This window comes from Canis lupus, chromosome 32, assembly GCF_048164855.1.
Source record: "Canis lupus baileyi chromosome 32, mCanLup2.hap1, whole genome shotgun sequence".
Classification (NCBI taxonomy): Eukaryota; Metazoa; Chordata; class Mammalia; order Carnivora; family Canidae; genus Canis; species Canis lupus.
In genome coordinates, this window is record NC_132869.1 from 33,692,435 (window position 1) to 33,713,084 (window position 20,650).

A 20,650-nucleotide genomic window follows, 5' to 3' on the forward strand; every position below is an offset into this window, starting at 1 on the left:
ATAGTCTTGGCTACGTTGTAATGGAGAGAGGGCATTATCAGGTGCAAAGAAAAGGAAAGAGCAACCCATGCAGAGGGAATGCATGTACAAAATGCCTGAGGTCAGGAAGGTGGTTGGCCTTATAGTGGCTCCTTTTCCCTCCTTTAAATTTACTTCAGTAAACATTTGGCTGCAGTACAGTGAGTGATGGGAAGGGGCAAAAGGTGGCAGAGTTGGGTGGCAGCCAGGTCACATAGACCCTGGGCCGTTGTAAGGATTGTGGATTTTCAACAAGTGTCATGGGAAGCCACTGAGGCACTTGGAGCAGGACTCCTGTGAACAGAGCTGGGTTTTGAGAAGTTCACTGTGGCCACCATATGCAGGATGGATACAGCTGGGCAAGAGGGGAGGAGGCCCAGAGACCAAGTAGGAGGCCAAGGCAGGGCCAGCTGAGAGATGGTGCTTAGAGGACCACAGTGGTGGCAGTGGGATGGATTTTCCCTGTGTTTGGGAGGCATGCTGATGAACACATATAGGGGCCCAGGAGTGTGAACCTGGGCTAAGCAGGAAGTCCCCATCCCTGACTCTACCATATCCTTTGTGAACACAGATTAAGCACCTACACCCACTGTGTGTCAGCCTTTGTCTGATTTCTTACTGGTATATTCCTAGCCTTTAGAACAAAGCCTGCACATAACAGGTGTTCAATAACTTGTTTGCTTGAAATGAAATGGAGAACAAAGGCCCAGAAGAGAGAAGGGACAGGTGCATATGTAAGGAGCAAGAAGAATATGTGAAAGAGAAAGAACAGTCAAGAGAAGTAAAACACCAGGGACCTGGTTTCACAGGTGGGGTGGGGGTGGTTACCTGTCCAGCCTGCCAGGCAGCAGCAGTGGCCCGTGACCGGATCGCAGCCATCCGCATGGCTGCAGTCACAGCGCTCACTGCAGTTCAGCCCGAATGTGCCATCCTGTGTAGGGAAGGAGAGAAATGATCAGACCCAGACACCCAGAGGTTCACACACTTCTGTTGGATTTTGATGACAACCTGAGCCAGTGTCCCGAGGGGATACAGAGAGACTGTGGCCGGAGCACAGCTGGAGCACTTTTTATAACTGTGCTCAACATGGCCACAAGGCCACTCCAAATAATTCTTTGGCTGTGTTAATAGGAGTATGGGGTTTGGAGGAAGGTGGTGACGGTCCTGCCCTACTTCTCGGTGGTCAAGCTCGAAGGGCTGTAGTTAGTGATTGTCAGCTAAAACTGTAGGTGAGAATGCACTTTGCAAATCATAATACATTGATCACAGGTAAAGAATGGTTTATTCTTCATTTCTAGGCAAGACAGTGGCACTCAACATTTGTTGTGTGCTCATTAGGTATCGAGAACCTTTTGTTACTCATATTTCTTAATCCCCACGGCGTATCTATGGGATGGTTCCATTATATTCACAATTTAAGGATGAGAAATCGGGTCAAGATCTACATAGTTAGGAAGTGGCAAAGTCCACATTTGAACCCAGGACTGCAGGCCTCATTCAACAATATCACATGTTGGTTGAACTTAACTGTATCTTAGACTAAGATCCAGCGATTAAGTCTCGATGGTTATCACTGAATAGTGCTTGGTTTTGTCCTCTCATACCCTGATCATAAAATTATTGAGGAACAGCAACTCTGAGGGGTCAGTAGGGCTGTCCTGTAGCATCATGCTGAGGATTCTGAGGCTGCACTGGGCTCAGGTCAACATGCCAGGGTCAGTTAAGAATGTTAACCAAGCGCAGCAAGGGGAAGTGACATGGAGGCACTATACCTGCCCGATATTTGCCATTCTATAGATGAAAGGGCTGAGGGCCAAAGTTGGACAGTGTCCACAGAGGTCAGAACTTGGGCTGAGACCTGGATCTAAGGGTCCCACCATCTGGGCCAGTGCTCTTCTGTGCACGCCTCTGCAGACAGATTAACCCAGGGCAAGGGTGAGGGGGGTTCTGGGCCTGCCCGCCCTTCCCAGCCGTGGGCACTCACGGGGCAGGGCAGTTCGCAGGTGTCTCCGAGCCAGCCGGGGGTGCAGGAGCAGGAGCCATCTGTGGGGCTGCAGGCTGCCCCATTGGCACAGGCGCAGCTCTCATTGCAATTCAGGCCCCATGTCCCGCTGGGACACGGTAGGGTGCAGTCCAGGCCTTGCCACCCTGAGGGGAGGGAAAGGCTCTGTCACTTCTCCATCAGGGCCGGGCACGGCTTTCTGCCTACCCCCAGCTCGGTACCTGCCACCTAAACCACTGCTTCTCTGATCACTGGGTTGGAACACACATTCCACCTCCTACTCAGAAACACGGCACAGCGGTTAGGAGACCTAGGGCCAGACCCCAGGGCTCTTGCCTCCCCTCAACTGCTCTCACTGTGGGTGCATGACCCCGCCTAGGACGGGGAGCCAGCTGAGATGCGGAGGGCTAACTCAGCCCAGGATAGAATCCGGCAGCTTATTTTAGGGCCCTTTGCTTGCAAGACAGGCTGGTTTTCCATTCTGAGGCTGGTCATCGGCCTGTTTGCTCTCAGATCCATTCCTCTGCTTCCCCGGCTCTGAGTTACGGGGGGCTGATCCCTGCAACTGCATATCCCAGGCTTCCCCTTCAGCTGGCTCCCGGGTGGGCTTCATAATGGGAGACCTAGCTCACAGACCAGAGGTGGGGAGTAGAAGAGATGCCTGGTCCCTCCTCTGCTTTGTCTGCCTTGGGCCTGGCCCCTGATGGTGGTGGTGGCAATGGCTGGGTCTCCCCTGTATTCGCTGCTCTCATGCATCCCCTCTATCCACATCCCTGCTCCTACCTGGTGGCCCTCTGGAACCCCACTTCCTCCATTTGTCCCTCCCACCCTAGGCAGGAGCAGTGGCAGCTCCTCCCTCAGCTGCTAATCTCTGGTTTGCTCACTTTCCCCCCAGTGATTCTGATGCCATTATAACTAATCCCCTCTATTATATCTCTGCTATTGAAGTCCCCGGCCTAGGTCTCCTTGGCTGGGACCTGACATATAAGCTCCCTGACCCTGCATGGGGGTAGATGAGGCAGGAACAGCCCGGGCAGCTCAGCGGGCAGCCCACCCAGGGAAGCGTGCACATCTGAGGGCATGGGATTGGGAAGAAGGCACATCACCTTCCTTGCAGGTGCAAGAACCATCCACTGGGGAGCAGGTGCCACCATTGTTACAGGTACAGACCGATGAGCAGTTGGGGCCGTAGGTCCCTGCAGCACATGGAACCGCACAGACCTCTCCCTGGAAAAGGAGGAGGTAAATTTTGGATCAGAGGTTGTCCCATGCTGGGGGGCTATGGAAGGCAGAGTAATGCCCTCCCCTCCAGCCCCCACAAAAGATATCCACGTTCTAATCCCTGGAACCAGTGAATATGTTCCCTTACATGGCAAAAGGGACTCTGCAGATGTGACTAAGGACCTTGAGATGCGGAGAGTATTCTAGTTTACGCAGGTGGACCCAATCTAATCACAATGAGTCCTTAAAAGTAGAAGATGACTGAAGACGGTTGGAGAGATAGGCTATAAGAAGTCCTCCACCTGCCTGTGTTGACCTTGAAGACAGAGGAAGGGGACCACAGCCGAGGAATGTAGTGGCCTCTGAACGATAGGATCAATCCTCATTTTAGAGCCAGCAAGAACATGGGACCTCGGTCCTACAACCCTGGGAACTGAATTCCACCAATGCCCTGAATGAACAGGAAGTGGATTCTCCCCTGGATCCTCCAGAAAGGAACACAGCCTGCAGACTTTGACTTTAGTTTTATGAGACCCAGATCTGGCCTACAGAACTGTAAGGTAATAAATCTGTGTTGCCTTAAGCCACTCAATGTGTAGTTTGTCATGGCGGTGATAGGAAACGAATGCAGTAATTGTCACCAGTCAGGGGAGGGGCTTCCAAACTACAGCTCCAGGTGGGCAAAGCCCCTCAGAACTTGATCTATGGGTCTGTATGGGGCACGGCAGCACAGAATGTAACCCCTTGCCTCTCAGTATTATTTGACTCTCTAACAACCCCATAACGCAGGTAATAATACTCTATCCCCATCTACTTGAACCTCAGAGATGTTAAATCTAGGTAGTCATAGTCCATGTTTACTGAGCGCATTCTCAATGTCAGGAGCACGCATCATCACATTAATCCTCACAAGACTCGCCAGAGACGATCGCCTCAGCATTATACCCATTTTATAGGTAAAGCAATAGTATAGAGAAGTTAGGTACCTCAGCCCAGGCCTCCATAGGTGGGCTATTCCTTCCAGTGAAGGGTACAGAGTGGGGGCACATTACAGGGCAATGGGGACTTTGGAGGCCTTGACGGGTGGGACCATTCAATTCCCCAGAGAAGAATGAGGTAAAGGCAATCCAGGTGGGAAGAGTGTGACAAGAGTGCAGAGGAGCATGAGAGCTGAGAATATTCTAAGGGTAGCTGGGGGAGGAGTCCATGCAGGGGGAGGTGAGGGGGCTATTTAGAGGGGAGCTGAGAGCCTTGAATGCCAGGTAAGGGGGCTTGGGCTTTCTTCCGTGAGCCCCCCAGGACATGCCTTCTCTACTCAGGAGCCCATTATAGGGTTGTTTGCTCTGAGCATGTCATCACTAGACATTGAAGTCCTTCACCAGAAGGCTTCATGGTTCCACTCTAGTCTCTGCTGGTCCCTGGCAGGCCCTCATCACCTGGAGTCTGCAGTACTCCCATTACCAGAAAACTCTAATTTTTCTAAGACTATAAATAGCCCCTAGGAATATATTTAAGCTCTGAGGGCCTTGGCCAGTGTGCAAATTGCAGGCACAGCTTATGAGTTTCTCTGCATGAGTTTACTTTAAGGGACAAGGGCTTCTCTCCCGGTATCCTCATTAGCGGCCCCAGCCCCAGTCCTCCCTGGGGGCCTCCAGGGGCCTGTGAGCCTGGTTGTGGGCCTGCTGACGGGGCTCCGAGAAGGCTCTTCGTCCTGGCCCTACTCCAGGGGGCAAGATGCAGAGTGCCCAGCTTGAAATATCTGCCCCCTGCCCCCGAAGGCTGCACCCAGGTACTATTTTCTCCCAGCAAAACCCAAGTAGGAATATTGACAGCTTGAGGTTGCCAGGCTGAGAGGACTTTCTGATTCCCAGAGAAGGAAATGGAGACTCAGGGCCTCATCCAGCGCCCCCTAGTGCACTAGTGAGGATGAAGGAGAAGATAGGGAGGAGTGAGAATCAGATCTTCCTTCAGACGCATGGCAGGGCCCAGTGGTTACAGAATGGACTCTGGTGCCATCCTGCTTCCACCGCTTACTCACTGCGTGACCGTGCACAATTTACTAAACCACTCTGGGACTCAGTTCCTGCATCTGTGAAATGGGAAAAATGACATCCCTACCTCGTACGATTGTTAAATTATATCTGAAGTAGACAGAACAGTGCCTGGAAGGTAGAGAGTGCTGTAAAAGCTGTTACGACTGCAAGGAAATATCTCTGTGCAAAGAATACACGAAGCTCTCCAAGGTTTTGGCAGAAGGCAGTTCTGGAGGAGGGATCCCTCTCTCACTCAATGAACAATGCCAGGCCCTGTGCAGTAGAGGACGGCTGGTGCTCATGGAGGGCAGGGATCTTAGCTTCATGCCCCCTGGGTCACATGCTCCCACCTTCTGGTTCCCCTCCTCACAGTTGAAACAGGCAGAAATTTCATCACCACACACCAGGGGCATGGTCTTAGGGGACAGAATGACCGCTCCCTGTGGGGCTACCATGTGCCAGGAGCTCCTCCACTTTCGATTTGTTAGCTCCTAAGAGCAAAAAGTCCACTTAGGGAAGAGAGCAGTTTCTCAAGTGCAGAGTTTGCTGAAGGACCATGAGCCTGGTAGGGCAAATCCTGAGCACTCCCCTTCCTCCACCCCGCTGTCCTGACTCCTACCTGTTTCAAACTCCTCAAGAAGCACAAGTACTAGCAGTTAAACATTTTGTCCCACTCCCTACATCTGGCCACTGATGTGAGCAGCAGGCCTGGTCTATTGTTGATTGGCTGTCTCTTGATTGACGTTCACAGCAAGCCAATAGTCAGCCTAACTTCTCGGATTTAGACTAACAGCTCTGCCCACCTCCGGGCATCCCCCTGGCCAAGGTGGTGGAGTGATTCCCAAGGTGCCCCAGGTATCAACTCCCAACACACAGGCCATTCTCTCCCCCGTACACGTCCCCCAATCTGGGCTTTTTTTTTTTTTTCTTTTTCCAATCTGGGCTTTAATCATGATGGCCTGTGAGGAGTCTGAGTCTACAGAAGTCAGTCTTTGTGTCTACACACACTTAGATAGTCAGTGTATACACCTATGAGTGTGTGTGTATGTCTAGGGGTATCTGTTTACCTGCCTGTGTGGATTTGGGTAGAAGTTTGTGACTCCTTCCTTCTCTTCCCCTCCTGCTGCATTCCCTCCCCAGGCCTGCCCTGGTGGCGATGGGTGCACACACAGCCACCACCCTACCCTCTGAGCACCCTGGGGATCCTGGTGGGCTCACGCGCCTGCCTCTGCCCTGGGGTGGTGGTGAGCTCAAGGAGGCAGGAATCTGATTTTATTCATGTCTAGATTCTCAGGGCTTGAGACCCTGTTGGTACATAATGGGCCCTCAATAAAGGTTGTTTAATTGAAATGAGATGTTTGTATGTACACGCTGGCTTCTACTGCTTCTACTGTGGACAACCAGAAGGACTGGGCACTTCCCATATGCTTTCTCTCTCATGCCAGGCAATTCAATGACTGTTCGCTGCATGGGACCAACTCTGAGCCAGCCCTGGTAGTGTGCTCCAGGGGCACGCAGGATGCTGAGACCCAGTCTCTGCCCTCGGGCAGCTCCCAGGCTGTGTCCGCACAGGCACACACCCGCCGGCCTCCAGATGTGTTTATCTGTCCATGGATTTGCTGTCTGCTCCCCTAGGTAGACTAGAGATTCAGGAGAACAGGGATCTTATCTGAGTTGCCCCAGCATCTGTAGCCCAGGCCCTGGCATAGACTACAGGGATTCCACAGTGTTGAATAGACGGGTGAGGGGCCCTGGTGGGGCTACGTTGGGTGGCATCCATCACACACAGGAAGCAGAATATTGTCTGGTCTTAGGCTGGGTCCTATGCTATCACACTGACTCTAGGCCGCTCTGGGGGCGCTCATGAACAGGGAGAGCCAGGCCAGATCCTGGTCTAAAGTTCCAAGCCACACCCTGGCCCAAACCCTGCCTGGCCAGGCTGAGGGTGAGAAGTCCAGCTGGAAAATTAGCCTGTGGGCCCCCAGGGCACCCACTCAGGGAGATAAGACCCTCTGAGCTGAACAGAAAGGTAGAGATGATCAAGCCCATAGCTTTCATGAAAAGGAGACTGTAAGCCAGAGGGCCATGAGCTGAGACCCGTAGGCCAGTGCTCCCTAGGGGACAGGCTGTGGGACCGGGTCTTGTCTGCTTCCCACCCCCCGCTCTGGCCCAGACCAGCCCTGAATTCACATCTGTTGGTCTTTTCACACTCTGGGGAAAAGGACAGGACAACAGGCCTGGCTTGTGAACTCACATCAGAGTGAAGTTGGGGAGTTTGCATTTGGCATCTCCCGTGCCTCACATAGCTTAGCGCTTGGTACCCTCAGTCCCTCAGCAAGGAGCACCCTAGGGCCCTGTACTGAGGCTGTTCCCCAAGATCTCCATCCAGCACATGTCTCACCGATGGACTTGTGTTCGTGTTGGGTAATATACAGGCCTTAGTTTCCTTTTTGATTATATGTGGTTATTAAAATCAATCCATCTCCCCAACTTTTCGACACCATGGACCCTTGGGAGTATCCTCCCTTCACAAAACCCTCTGAATCTGAAAGACACTGCTGACACTGTGTGCTGATGTCTAAGGCCACTCACGTATTGAATAGGTGCAATTTGGCCAGTGACCACATGCCATGTGACTCTGGTGGCAGCATCTTGTCGCCCAACCATGACCTAGAAATTCCAATGATGTCACCTACAACCAATCAGAGCTTCTAGTGAGTGCACGCTAACCTGAGATATCATGTAGAGTTAATTCTAATTAAAAGCAAAAGAAAAACCTTGGTGCTTTAGTTAGCTTCATCACAGGCAATGGAAGGTTGCCCATAGGCTCTGTGAAATGTTCAAAACCTCTCCTGGCAACCTGCTACAGCCTTTGCAAAATGTCTAGCTGGGAACCACTGGCTGGGTTGTCTCTAAGGGCCCTTCAGCTCTGACTCTCTGAACATCTCGCCTGCAGTAGGGGTCTTAACCCAAAGGAGGGAGGGATGGTAGGAATGGTGGCCCAGGGCTGTGGAGTCCTCCTGGGGCTCCAAGAATCACACCAGCTAGGTGGCTGCCTCCTCTGCTAATGCATAGCCTGAACCTGACCATATACCATTCATAACACTGGGGGGACAGCTCATTGTACCAGAGCTGGGAGGACTTTGGGAATCCCTTGGTAAGGACACTGAGGCCAAGAGAGGGGAAGCGACCTGCCCAAGGCCATACAACTCAATGCCAGGCAGGGAGGGGCTTGGACCTTGAATCTCTTGGCTCCCATTTCAGGCACAGGATCCTAACAGCCTAGATGGAGTGAAACTCTCAGAGAGCCTATGCTGCTCTGCTCATACTGACAGCACACTCACCACCGGCGCCCACGGCGCCCACAAGACATGACCCTGACCTTGAGGAAGGGCTGCTTGCTGAGGCCCAGATGCTTTGAGCCTTTCTCAACACCTGGAAGTTGATGCCTGAGTGTTCTTACATTCTTATGCATCCCCATCTCTCCATCTCACCTCCACACAGCCCATACCCCACAGCCCCAGGAAGGGAGCCCTCCCATCGGGGCAACTCCTTGAGGTTCCAGCTTCCACCGGGGGAAGCCTGCCGGGTCTGCTCAGCATCTCCACTCTGTGAATGGAGGATGGATGTAAACACCTCCTCCCACCCAAAGGCCTGTTAATTATAGATGCAGCATTGGCTATTAACATCTTGAACTTGATTTGAAAGAGCTACTGCCAGAATGGAACCCCTGGAGCTGGTCCTGCTAAAGAGATGCAAATCTCCCCTACACTTTCCACCTGCCTTCTTGCACAACGTGGCAGCAGAGGCCCAGACCCCGGTGGGTAATGAGCTATATGTTCTATTAAATTTGTTTCAAATGCTGTTTATTGAATTTTCTCCCCTGCAATATGCTGCTTTGTAGTTTGGCCCTGTTTGGGAAAATTAATCAGCAGCTGGGCTTCTTGTGTGGATCATCCATTTTCCTTGCAATGGGCCAGAGGTTAATGAGTATTTTTTGGAGCGGGAGGAGGAGGAGGATGGAAAGCGGTTGACCCTCCCTCTCACAAAAGAGGGAGGCAATGTTGCAAGTTCATCTCTGGGTCTCCTTAAATATGTGGGTAGGAGGCAGTGTAAACAGAGTGGAGCTGGGTTCTCCAGATCCAGGCCAGGGTGGTGGGTATGCTCCCTATGGGAGCTTAGCAGAGAGGACTCTTGGACAGCCAGCCAGGGAAGCCATCCTGACCCACATGCCCTCTTGTTGGAGAAGTATAGATGGTTCTATACTTCTCTTTAAAGACAAGGCCCTGCATCTGGGGTCAGGATACATGGCAGTAAGTGAGGCAGAAGCACTGGCTCATGGTGATGCGGCCTCACACATCCCATCCATTCAGTCCACAGACCTTTGCTGAACATCTACTATAGGCCAGGCACCGTGACAGGCCCTGGGTCTCACAATAGCTACACCAGACTAGATGTGACCTAAGGTCCTATTCAACATCCACCATGTTCTTGAACCTCCCCCTGCCGTCCTGCTTCCAGAGCAGGGGTCCCTGTCACCTGCCCCTCTGCGGCACAACAATTGTAATGAATTAAAAAAAAAAATCAGCTCTCATTCACCGGATTGTAAGTTCCATGAGGGTAGGGACTGGGCCTGTCTCATTCAGGTCTATGGCCCCAGCCCCAGAGCCTCGCCCACACTCGGTGCACATGTACTGACTTAGTTCAGTCATTCTGGAAATGTTTTTCAAGCACGAGTATATGAGGCTGTGGCATGAGAAGGACACAGGCTAGTCCCTTCCCTCCTTCCTGTCGCCATTCTGCCTTCCGTGGCCTCCCCGATCTTCTGATCGCTGCTGTTCCTCTCTCTACCCTACTAATCCTGGAGGTTCAGGGCCACCAATGCAGGCTGATTTTGGTGTCCAACGTCACGTCAATGCCGGCAGCACACATGCAGAGTATGCTTTGTTCTTTACAAACCCCCTGCCAGGCAGGTGTCTGCTCCTTGCCAAGCAGAGTGCCAGCCCTGGGCTGCTGGCTCTCCTTCTGCCCACCCTTCTCTGTCACCACCACTCCCAGCTCCCAGACTCTGGCAGTGGGACTCCCAGATAGGGAGCCTCATTTATGATTTTCCAGAAAGAAAGAATGACACATGGCTCACAAGGCAAAGAGAGAGCAGCCTGGACTGAAAGCCAACGACAGAGGCCTCCAGTGCAGAGCAAACCTCACTGGACCTAATTAGTGTGTCACTGATAAAGCAGCAACTGACAGTGGATGCACGTTGAGGAAAAGAAACTCTGCATAAGGAATGAGGAGCAGAGGGTCAGAGAGATGTGGAGGAGAGAAGGGTGGAGGCCACTTGGGTGGAGGCCACTTGTCACATCCATTCCCATCCCTGCCTCCCCATGCTGAGGAGGTAATGCCCAGGATCACTCTGTCTGGCTCCCAAGGGGGATGGGTGGAAAAGCGCCGAAGGTTAGGCCCGGAAGCCCTATCTACATCTGTTCTAATGAATTGGCTATCAGTGAGCTGAAGCCGCTCTGTACAGCTGTGCAGGCTAAGCACTGCACAACTCTAGAGGTGACACGCACATGACCGTCATCATACTTTGTGCATGCATGACATCATTTTCTGGCAGATGTCAGTAGAAGGTCTTGAGGAAGGGATACCCTTTTTCTCATCTGCACAAACATGCTCTGTAACTCTGACCCCTCAAGAATCTTCTCTGGAGGAGCACAGATACCTCCTAAAAGTTCCTAAACAGATACCAAGATATTTTGGGGAGACCCGAGAGGTAGTGCATGTGGCCAAAGAAGGACATCTGGGCTCAAGTGAAAGCCAGGTCCTGGCTGCAAGACTGGGGGTCCTCTTGGAGACTCAGTGGCTGTCTTGGTAAAACAGTTTCTCTTCTGCTTTGCACCGCCGCCCTTTGTCCCCGTCTGTAAGTCCTCTCCCCTTCTCCACCTGATTCCTCCTGAGCTCAGAGAAGGCATCACAAGCTAATAAGGTCTTACTGAGCACTCTATCAGGCGACTCCCCTGCACCCCGACTCTAAGGTCCCGTGGAGTTCTCGTAGGCATGCAGAGGGCCAGGCCCCACAGAGGGAGAGCAGGGGTGGGCATGACTGTGGTCCTCACCACTGTCCACAGCCCTGCACCCCTACAGACCGGGCTGACCCACTGGCTTAGGACAGACTGCTCCACTGTGGGGCTCCCTTGCTGCCAGCTGGGCCAGGCGCTCATGTCCTCTGTCCTCTTCTGGGGTTTTTTTGGTGGTGTTGTTGTTAAAATTTTATTTATTTATTTATTCATGAGAGACACAGAGAGGTAGACACACAGGCAGAGGAAGAAGCAGGCTCCCTGCAGGGAGCCCGATGCAGGGCTCGATCCTGGGACTTGGGGATCGCGCCCTGAGCCGAAGGCAGATGCTCAACCACTGAGCCACCCAGGTGTCCTGTCCCCTTCTGTCCTTATAATAGCCCTTCAGGTAAGGAATTCCTTCCTTCTTAGAGAAAGAACCACCCTAGAGCAAGGCCAAACTGAGGCTGGAGGGGTCAGCTAGCCCCAAGTCACTGTAGGAAGGGGGCCGGCTGACTCCACAGACTGAGCTCTCCCCTCAACTTGGCCACCTCAACAGCGGACAGGCCAGTGAGGCTGGGGACCCAGATGTCCTGAGCACCTACTATATGTCACGCCCTGTCCTAGGTGCCTTCCGACACATTGGATGTTAAATGCATGTTGCTGGAGGCAGAAATGGCTTCTAGGGGCTCACAGTGGGCAATCTTAAAGGGCATTTGTGTCTTGTATCAGGAGACTCCTGACGCTCCTAAAAGCCTTTAAAGTTTGAAGGAATAAAGCTAAGATGATGGAACAACAGACCCTGTGAGCGAGGGTTAGCCTGGGGAGAGTGCCAGCATCCATCAGGTGGCATATATCCTCTGAAAAGGCTCTGGGTACAGTGATGATGATGGGGACACCACTGTTGGCAACTGGGCAAGATGTCAGCATCGCACACCTCTTATGAGGCCTCACTTCCTAAGTCAGCTTTGCGTTCCCACTCTAGGCCTCACCTGCCTCTCCCTGCCTCCCCCCGCACCAGCTCCAGTGCTCCCTCAGAGACCGGAGGGCGAGGTGGGGAGGATTCCAGCCACAGCGGGTCAGGGCCTCTCCTGCAGGCCTCTGAGAACAGGACAAAACTCCCTTGCAAAGGCTGAGCCCAAATCTTCAAGAGTCCCTGGGCAAGAGTGACAGTACATGACCCCAATCGCTCTGCATTAGGTTTCATGATTTCTTTAGTAGTTTGAAAAGGTGCCAGGAAAACACTGCTTCTTAACTGCTGGGAGAGCCTATTGGGGGCATTAGGGGAGGCCTTCATGAGCTTGGGGGAGACAGTGTGCAGAACACAGAGTGGGGCAGGGGCACAAGATGAGACTAGCACAGGAGGGCCACCTTCCTACTTCTAGATGTTTCTGGTGAGCCTGTGTGTGTGTGCATGTGTGCATGTGTTTGCATGTGTGCACAAGCAGTGGTATGCATGTCACATGAGTAAGACGTGTGGGCCTACGTATACTAGATATATATATGCTTTACATGTGATGAAGAATAGGTTAGGGATAGCATTTATGCCTACTGTCCCAGGGTCTTTATTTGGGTGGCATAGCTTATCAGGGTCCCCATGTGTGGTCCATGCAGTGTAAGAGTTTGGTGTCCGTGTGTTCTATATTAGTGGCATGACAGCTATGGGGTAAGCTTAGCATCTGCATGTCAGACACTTGGGCCAATCCTGGCCATATAGCCCCAAGGACGATTTATACATGGTAGCTTTGAGTGTGGTGTGTATGGTATGGACATGCTGGATTCACATGGGGATTCACAAGGGGATTGAATATACAAGGGGTGTGTGTGTGTGTGTATTGCAGGACCCAGATCCTCTGAGGTGGCGGCTGGGTGGTATGTGCTCAATGCAGTGGCCTGCAGAGCCAGAGTCTCAATATAGTGGTAGCGACAAGGTCCCAAAAGGGAACCACATTAGGGAAACAGAGGGTCCTACAGATGCCAGGGGGGGTGTTTACCAGGGTCCAAGCAAAACGCGGTCTATTCATGATTTAAGGGATGCTTCTAAACTACCCATGCATTTATTCAATGACTAGTTACTGATCCCACTTTGTGCAGGAGACTGTGCCAGGCCTGGGAGGGGCTGGGTAGGAGGGAGGCAGGGTAGAGAAAAGGGCAGGGACACAGGGATGAATCTGAGAGACCTGTCCCCGTGCAGCTGTTTAGTAAAGACGACAGAAACATGTACAGCGTGCCACCAGAGCAGACGTGCCATCGTACTATGGGGAGGTTATGTCCCATTGGGAAGAAAGCCAGAAGTCTGCACGAGGAGGTGGCAACAGAGCTGAGCCTGGAGGCTGCACTGGGGCAGGCTTTGGCCAGGAGGATAGACAGCAAGGGCATTCCAGGGAAGCGGTGGAATGAAGGCATGGTGGCAGGGCCGTGCATGGCTGAGTGGGTGTCCAGGGTAAGGCAAGCTGTTAGGATTTGCTGGAGCTCCGGGGCTGAGGGGCAGAGGCGGGACAGGAGCCTGGAGCTCAGACCCGCCCAGCCAGGAAGGCCTTGAGTGCCAGGCTTCATAATTTGCCCTAAAGACAAAGGTCTGGACAGCAGGTAAGTGACTCAGTGTCCCAGCCTATTTTAGGAACCCCCTCCCCCAAAGGCAGGAGTCTGGGCCACTCCTTTCTGGTTGAGAGAGGCCGAGAACCCAGGCTCCGGCAAGTTCAATTGCTTATTGATTGTGGAATCAATGGATGCAGGACTGACTGCAAAGAAGGCCCAGCAGCTGAGGCCTGAGAGGCTTTTCCTGGGGAAAAGAAAGAAGGGAGTGGAGGTGCAAGGCGCTGCCTCTGCTGCCCACATCCCCCCCCCCCCCCTTAGCCCCCAACTGCAGACTCTCTGCATCTTTCTACAGCTGGTGCCCTATAGATTTTTCTGGCTTTCGGAGGTTTCTTGGCCAACTTCTCAGAGAATGCTTCACTCCATATAACAAGGGCCTGGAATGTGCTCCCCATCTAAGGCCCTGAGGCCTCGGTGGGGGGGGGGGGGGGGGCGGAAGCTTTGAAGAGAACATTAGAGCAGATCTGGCCTCCCTGTAGGGAAGGGACATGGTGGTTTCCAGCCTGGGGCAGAGCCCTTCTGGGGCTGCCGGCCAAGGACAAGCAGGAGCAAGGCCTCAGAGGGCGACTGGACAGGAGGGGCTTGTCCTGGGAAGTGGCTCAGCACTGGGCTTGACAGTGGGGAAGGCCAAGATGCTCAGATCCGTGTAAACCATTCTGGGCCTATTTCCTTGTGTATAACATTGGCAGCAGTGACACCTCGCCCCACAGGGCTATGAGATCACATGAGATGATGGATAGGAGGAGAACATTCTGCGGTGGAAGAACTGTGGTACACATGGAGGCCATGGTGGGGATCCGGTGCTCCATCCACACCACCACGTGGCATGTTGACACTTCCCCTGAACTACCTGATGTTTGCCTGGTTGCTCCCCAGTTTGATGCTACTGTCAAATTCAGCTCTTGTGCCTAGAGCACCCCTGCGGCCATGGTCAAGGTCTTATCCTGGTAGGGGCAGGGGGGTAGCAGCAAGAGTCCTTTGGGGTTTGTCCACAGAAGAGGCAGAGGTTCCAATCGGCTCTGGAGCCTGACTGGGTTTAGGTCCTGGCTCTGACACTTATAGAACCTTAGGCATTTTATTTTTTTCCGTTTTAATGGGGTATAGCTGACAAACTTGGGCAAGCTGTTAAGCTCTCTGTGTCTCAGTTTTCCTAGCTGCAAAATGGGGATGATAGTGGAACTTTCCTCCAGGGGTAATGGTGAAGATTAAATAAGGTTGCATAAGTAATCTTCTTAGAACAGCACCTGGCCCAGAGGACGTGCCATAAATGCTGTAGGCATTTTGATTATTACATAAGTTTCATAAGAGCCGGGGCTACTGCAGACGTAAGGGAAGATACTGAGGTTTACTCGGGCCATTTTCATGGCTCTTGCTATGCTTCCCCTCACCACCATCCTGCGAGTGTGAGAGGCGAACGAAGCGAGGGCCAAGAGGTGAGCCTGCTATAAGCAACCCAGGTGGTGAGGTTCAAACTTGGGTTCCCCTAGCTCAAAGCCCAGGCTTTCAGCGCTGAGCCAAGCAGCCTCCACTGACAAACCATGGGCAGGAAGGGGAATCAGCATCTATTGAGCATGTACTGGACAGTGATGTCTCCATCTCCCCACGCAGGGTTTGGAGCAATGTTTCATCACGCCCCTGCTCAGTGGCAACTCCTTGCCTGCTGACTTCAGCTCAGGTCCCCCTACCCCCCCATCCCACCCCCAGCACACAGGGCCTCGGCTACTCTGCTCCCACTCCCCCTCTCTGCATGTTGCCTCCACCCCTGCTCATCTGGGCCATATCTGGGCCTGAAGGCCGGTGAGCCCCTGCCCAGCTTCCCTGTGCCTGTCAGGAATTCATGCCCCTCCTCACAACTCTCAGGAGAGGTGAGAACAATCATTTATAGCATTTTTGGAAAGAACTTTTCAGGGATTTTTTTGGTTTGTTTTTTGTTTTTGTTTTTGTGTTTTTGCATTTACCCCCATTGTTAGTTTCCTATTAGCCCCACCTGGAAGTAATTTATTTGTGACTTTTTTCTGCAACATCTTTCATTTTCCAGACACAATCACCTCTTCTGGCAGGACTCCCTTACCCCCCCGGGGTGCATAATCACTCCTGCAGATGAGATTATTGGTGCTAAGTGGGGAGATGGCTGGGGAGAACCAGGCTGGGTGGGGTCTCAGAGCCCGAGGGCAGGGGCAGCAGGAGGGGAGAGGGCTCTTCCTCTGTTCCAGACCTGCCAGGTTGGCAAGGGAGCCAGTCTGCAGGGGCTGGGGCCCACCGCCCCTCCTCACCTGCTCCTCCTCCCGCCTCTGGGTGCACACACCTGGCCTCCAGTCCCTCCCAGGAGTGTTTTATTCCAGCGTTACATAGGCCCCAGGATACAAGGAGCACCTATCTTTGTAGAAGATGAAGTTAATGCACAGAGAAGTGAAGTGACTTGGTCAAATAGGGAGGTGGTTGCAGAGCCAGGGTCAGAGCTGGGTGGGTACTGACCTGCCCCTCCCCGCACAGTTGTCCTGGGGCAAGCATGGCCCTGGAGCCATAAGCCTTGGGTCCTAGGCTTGGGTCCTAGTCACATCACCCCGGACAAGACTCATAAAGGCTCTGAACTTCCATTTCCTCATCTGTGCCACAGAGCTAACAATTCTCACCCTGCTCCTCACAGGAGACGGCAAGGTGTCTGGGTAAGCTGTGATGGGCCGCCCTAAAGCCAGGGAGGGAGACTGAGTGGCCCATCCACCTCCCCTCAAACACAAAGTGAGGGAGGGCACTAGGCTCCTCTGAGAAATGAGGTTGCGGGGACTGTCCCCTTTCCTAGGAAAAGGCCTGAGAGAGTCTCCAAGCTGCTTATTTCCCATGGCCTCCTCTGCTGCATGGAGAAAGCTCCAGGCACCAGGCCTGGACCAAAGTCCTTGCTCCAAACCCCAGTAACGAGGGCTCTGATAAAGACCTGAGGAGCACAGTGGGGAGAGGGTGGTGTGACACGGGAACGTTTATTTTTTAGAACAGAAGAGTCAGCAGTTTTCCCTAATAAAGCCACAAACTGCCAGGGCCCAGAGGGGGAAGGTTGGATTCAGCCTTACTGACATAAACCCAATTTTCCCTACTTTGCTCTGTGGATGAATTGCCAACATGATATAATACTCTGGTGACCACTCCCCCAACCCCATCCCTCTCTGCCCTGGGAAAAATCAGTAGATGTCTGCTCTTGGGACAGCAAACCCAAGGAGAAGGAGATGAAGGTAGTAAAAGCATGGGACTGGGAGTTATGCCACCTGATGTCCATCCCAGTTCCGCCAGTGTTTTGCTGTGTGACCTGTTTTGTGCTCACACTGACCCTGAAGGGCAGGCAGTATTAACCCACTTTATAGATGGGAAACTGGGGCTCAAAGAGGCTGAGTACCAAGTTCACACAAGCTGAGGGACATGCTTGGGATTCCAATCCAGGCTTGTCTGGGCCCAAAGTCCATGCCTTTGCCTCCAGGGCATCGTCCCTACACAACTACAGCAGGGACCTCGACAATCATTTATTGAGCATTTGCTACCTACCAGCCTTGGTTCTAAGCATTGTACATATTTATCTAACTCAATCCTAGGAACACTAGAATGCAGTACCATTATTTACCGTTTTGTAGATGAAAAACTAAGGCTTGAGGGGCCTAAGGTAACTAACGGGGCCAAGACAGCCCAGTGGGCTATAACAGAGCTGGGATTTGAGTACTGCAGGGTGGCGTGTATGTGTTTATATTTTTTGACCATTTCTGCTATTTTGTACTATCTGTGCTCTGTTGACAGGGGCAGGGCAGCTGGAGGGTGGATTCCTCATCTGTGCAGCATCCAGGAAAATCTTTTATTCTAATTAGGAAGCCAGTCAATCGCAGGAGGCGGGGATGGGGGCACAAAAGGCTTAGGGCTAATAGCCTGCCAACCTCAGGTTTGATGAAGAACAAAACAATTAGAACAGGAAACACACACACATCATCTACATGTCACCTGGCTGTATACTTGCTCAGTCCACGTTCTCTTCTGGCCTCTCAGCTGTCCTCCTTCCTGAGTTCCGGCTCAGGAGCCGCACAAAAGGCAGACACACATTCTGTCTGGCTTGGGGCCGGGGGACAGTGATGTCTTTAAAGGACATCAGAAACCTTGGAGGAAAATTCAGTCACTGCTCCTCTGATCTGGATTTTCATAACTCTCACCCCTGTCCTGCCTTCCCCGGCCAGAGCAGCAGAAGTTTGCGTCTGACCTCCCGACAGCGCAGAGGAAAGGGAGAAAAATGTGGAAACGAGTTTGTTCATTTGGGTGATGGAGTGCCCGCTCCCCTCGCCAGCACGCAGGGTTCAATAACGGCAGACAGGACTTCAAAAAATTGCAGCATAAATAGATGAGCCCTTTAAGGTAATAGAAATTCTGTCATCCAGGGGAGAAATATAGGCCCCGAGTCCCATGGGAGGGGACACCAGGCTCCTCTCCCCCGCCTCCTGTGCTCCCCATACCCATTATAGCCAGAGCTGAAAGGGAGCATCTGTGCTGAGCAATGACCAGAGGGCCCCTTATCTCCCAGCCACACAGGTTTCACGCAGGGGGAGGTCTGGGAAATCCAGGCTCTGCAGCTCTGGCGACCTCACAGGCTGTTCGCTACAACGGCCAACATGGCAGCAATTAGTCCAAGAGCAGCAGAGGAGGCTTCATCAGGCTGGCCACCTAGGTGAGGCCTTAATTAAGGGAAGTTGGGGCAGCAGAGGCACATGGAGTGGCCGAGAAGCTGGCCTTCTCCCCTCTGTGATGAGAAAGTCTGTTCTCGGTCCTGTGGCTGCCCATGCGAACCCAGGAGCCCCCGCCAACCCTGCTCCTCCAGCCAGAAGGAAGTTTAAACTAACTCTTTTCCTCTTGCTTCCTTTTCTGTTTGTAGCCCCGAAGAGAGTATTCTGGACAGGACCAGTCAGTCTCTTCAAGTAGGGGACCCCTTGGGGTAAATAAAAACAATAGCAGTGGTAGTATTGACCATAATGATGATGATGATGATAATAATAAGCTAACTCTTGCTGGAAGAGTATGAACCTGCTCAGTAATCCAGTGGACTTTATTATTATTCCTCCTTCATATATGAGAAAACAGAAGCGCCGAGAGGTAAAATATCTTGCTCAAGGTCACACAGCTAGTAAGCAGCAAGGCTGGTATTTGAAGGGAGGGAATCTTGCTCCAGAGTCTCTGAGTAGCCACTATGAGGTGGGAGCTCACATCATTTGCCCCCCAAAAATCCCAGAGATGATGTTGGGGGACAGCTTTTCTGTCATTACCTATTTATCTGAAATGCAGAGAAGCCAGTGGGCCGGAGAAGCAGACCCTCACTCTGCCCTTCCCTGCCCCTGTCCCCGCTGGTGTTCGGACTGGGTGAGGACCCTAGGTTCCAAGAGAACAAGAGCAACCTCGGAGGAGAGCCTCGGGGTGGCTGTCCAAGGTGCTGAAACAGTGCCTCCTACATTTTAATGACTGGTTCCCACAACACTGTTCCTGTTGAGTAGAGAGGAAGTGGGTCATTCCCACTTTGTGGATAAGAAACAGAAGTCCTGAAAGTTAGCTCGAACCAGAGAGAGGAACCTGGTTTCTCACCTTCTAGATCAGGGCTCTTTTGCCCCACCCAGTAGCCCTATCGCGCTTCAGCAAAGCAGGCCTCAAGGGATTCCACTGTTGTTGCCAAGCTAGCATGTAAAACACCAACACTTTATTCCTATCTCCAGCCCTAGGTCCATTTCCCCAAGTATTGACAGGTGTGTCCACCCCACAATGCCTCCTGAGACTATTCAGGGTGACTCACAGGTGCTTGGGTGGACCTGCTCAGACCCACAGCTGTGCATATTCATGATTCTGCTTGCTCCAACAGGAGCCCCTGGGTGTAGCTCATCTTGACACTCTCCTTGACGGGAAGGGCACCGTCCTTGCTTGAAGAAGCACTGTTTCCCTACTACTCTCGCAGTGCACCAATAATTACTACCATTTTACTGGGTGCTTACTGTGTTCCAGAAACTGAATGACAAATTTTCCATATGAAACTTCTCAGTCTCATGGCAAAGTCTTCTCTTAGCAAATGAGGAGATTCAGGCTTAGGCAGGATAAATGACTTGCCAGTAGGCAGAGTGGGGATTGGAGGGCAAGGATCTGAAATCAGATTTGTATGGTTCCATGGTGACTTATCAATCAAAGTCTGTCATCTAACATATGAGAGTTCAGTTGGTTTGTGATCCTGGGCAAAGTCACTTGTCCTGTTTGAACTTCAGCTCCTCATTTTCAAATTGAGGAATGTGAAAGTGCACCTCCACCAGGCTCTTGTGAGGAATAGATATGAAGCACACACCAAGGACTTGGTAAGTGTTTGCTACTAGTGTGAAGATGATTATTGCTGAGCACAAACTCTTTGAAGGCTGGATGGATGTCTGGTTAGCCTTTGCATACCCCCAGCTGTCCCCCAAGTCCTTGGTAGAGTAAATATCTAGTGCTCTGGAGGAAGGAGAAAGAGTGTAAGGGCCACCACACACAAATTGCCAGGTGCTGGCTCCTGCCTCTTACTCTCATGGCCTCTGCAGGATTTGGAGACTGCGTGGCTGGAGAAGGCACATCACTGGACTCCGAGGGGTGGTTCTGCACTACCTTATTAGTGGTCCTAAGATCTATGTTGAGCCTGAGGCCATTCGCAGCCCTCAGAGACCCTGCTTTCCTGAAGCTATTCTGACATCCTCCCTAAA

General features: G+C 52.3%; 1 protein-coding gene across 6 annotated transcripts in view; it reads right to left on the reverse strand.

Moving 5' to 3' along the window:
• Positions 1–20,650, reverse strand: part of MEGF11 (multiple EGF like domains 11) — a 344,857-nt gene that overhangs the window by 32,277 nt on the left and 291,930 nt on the right. For all 6 annotated transcript variants that reach the window (XR_012022801.1, XM_072809212.1, XM_072809210.1 and 3 more), the window contains 3 exons: positions 3,127–3,247; positions 2,003–2,166; positions 847–949 (listed from right to left, as the gene is read on the reverse strand). Coding sequence is in view for 5 of the 6 variants with exons in the window: in XM_072809212.1 (XP_072665313.1) it covers positions 847–949; positions 2,003–2,166; positions 3,127–3,247 (388 nt within the window). In the remaining variant the exon portion in view is untranslated. The remainder of the gene's footprint in view (positions 1–846; positions 950–2,002; positions 2,167–3,126; positions 3,248–20,650) is intronic.